The sequence below is a fragment of the Penaeus monodon genome, chromosome 21 (genome assembly GCF_015228065.2).
Source record: "Penaeus monodon isolate SGIC_2016 chromosome 21, NSTDA_Pmon_1, whole genome shotgun sequence".
Lineage (NCBI taxonomy): Eukaryota > Metazoa > Arthropoda > Malacostraca > Decapoda > Penaeidae > Penaeus > Penaeus monodon.
Genome location: NC_051406.1, coordinates 18,145,693 through 18,146,922, shown reverse-complemented (window position 1 = coordinate 18,146,922; position 1,230 = coordinate 18,145,693). Strand labels below are relative to the sequence as shown.

At 44.2% G+C, this 1,230-nt stretch overlaps 1 protein-coding gene across 1 annotated transcript in view; it reads right to left on the bottom strand.

Moving 5' to 3' along the window:
- LOC119586281 (transcription factor AP-1-like) overlaps positions 1 to 601 on the bottom strand; it is a gene marked incomplete in the record, with an annotated part of 1,867 nt that extends 1,266 nt beyond the window's left edge. Inside the window, 1 exon segment of the mRNA XM_037934986.1 lies at positions 1 to 601. Coding sequence (XP_037790914.1) covers positions 1 to 433 — 433 coding nt within the window.
- Between the last annotated feature and the right edge of the window lie 629 nt (positions 602 to 1,230).

Sequence of the window (1,230 nt, the reverse complement as noted above, 5' to 3'; positions counted from 1 at the left end):
GCACATCCAGCTGGGTATACTGAAGGGGCGCCGAAGACACTGAAGGGGCCACGCTGGTCACGACGACCGTGCCGCTACCGCTGGTGGAGATGGCATCCTGGTGGTGCAGCTGTTCCAAAGTGTCCTCAAATCCTTTGGCGAATTCCTCCTCCTCGACGGTGGCGGTTTTGCTCGGGAAGAAAAATTGGGAGGGCGTCGTCACCGTGTTGCTGTTGAGGATGCCCCCCTGCTGCATAATCAGTTTCTCCAACTCGGGAGAGGCTAACTTCAGCTGGTTGAGGTCCGGGGAAGTTAGAAGTGGGTTGAAATTACCTCCTGGTCGCTGTTTCTTGGACGGTCTGTTGAAATCCAGCGTCAATTTGCGTTTCATCTGGTTAACACTTTCCTTAGAGTAGTTGTTGTACGACCCGTCCTCGTACATGGTTGCCTCCATAACTAGTCTCTTAACACAAAACAAACTTCTTGGCACGTGGTGGGTTCACGATGAGTCACTAGCGGACGGACTCACACTATGAGGCACAGTCTTATACTCATCACATATAAGCACGACACACGTTCAGCCTCTGCTGTCTGCAGGCCATATGAGTCATCTGGCGGCAGAGAGCAGATCTTATACGATTCTGTCATAGTCTAAAAATAGAAACATGACATCATATTCTAGCGTTCTCATTGGCTGACTATGACATCATCGATTTCAGAGAATGGCGGCGGGCTCAGCGATTGGCTGATACTGAGAACTGTTCAACCACTGTTGTGCCATATGTTCTTATTTTAGATCTTATATACTTCACATATCAGTTGTTAATTTTTTTCTGAGACTAATAATTATAATTGAATTCATAATATATAGTTATTTATCTGCAAGTCTATATTGTTAGTTAGTAAATTACTACAGGACCTTCTCCACCCGTGTTTTGAAGATAGAGCAACACCGCGCAAGATTCAGTCCTAAACTTTCAGCCAATCGGAGGCGACTTTGGTGTTTAGTGTAGGCGCAACTTTTGAAAAGAGTTTCTTGGAATATTCCAGCGTGGTTCTTAGAAGTCGTTAAGTTGATTTTAATTCTTTCAAAGTTTTAATGTAAAAATCTGTAATGTATCGCATACCATACAATCGCTGGATAATAATATTTAATTAAATGGCGCGTAACGGCAACTGTCAGAGGTAGGTTTCCAGGTGTTTATAATTTGTCAAGAGAATCCAGCAACTGTAGGTGTACTAGGAACTTGT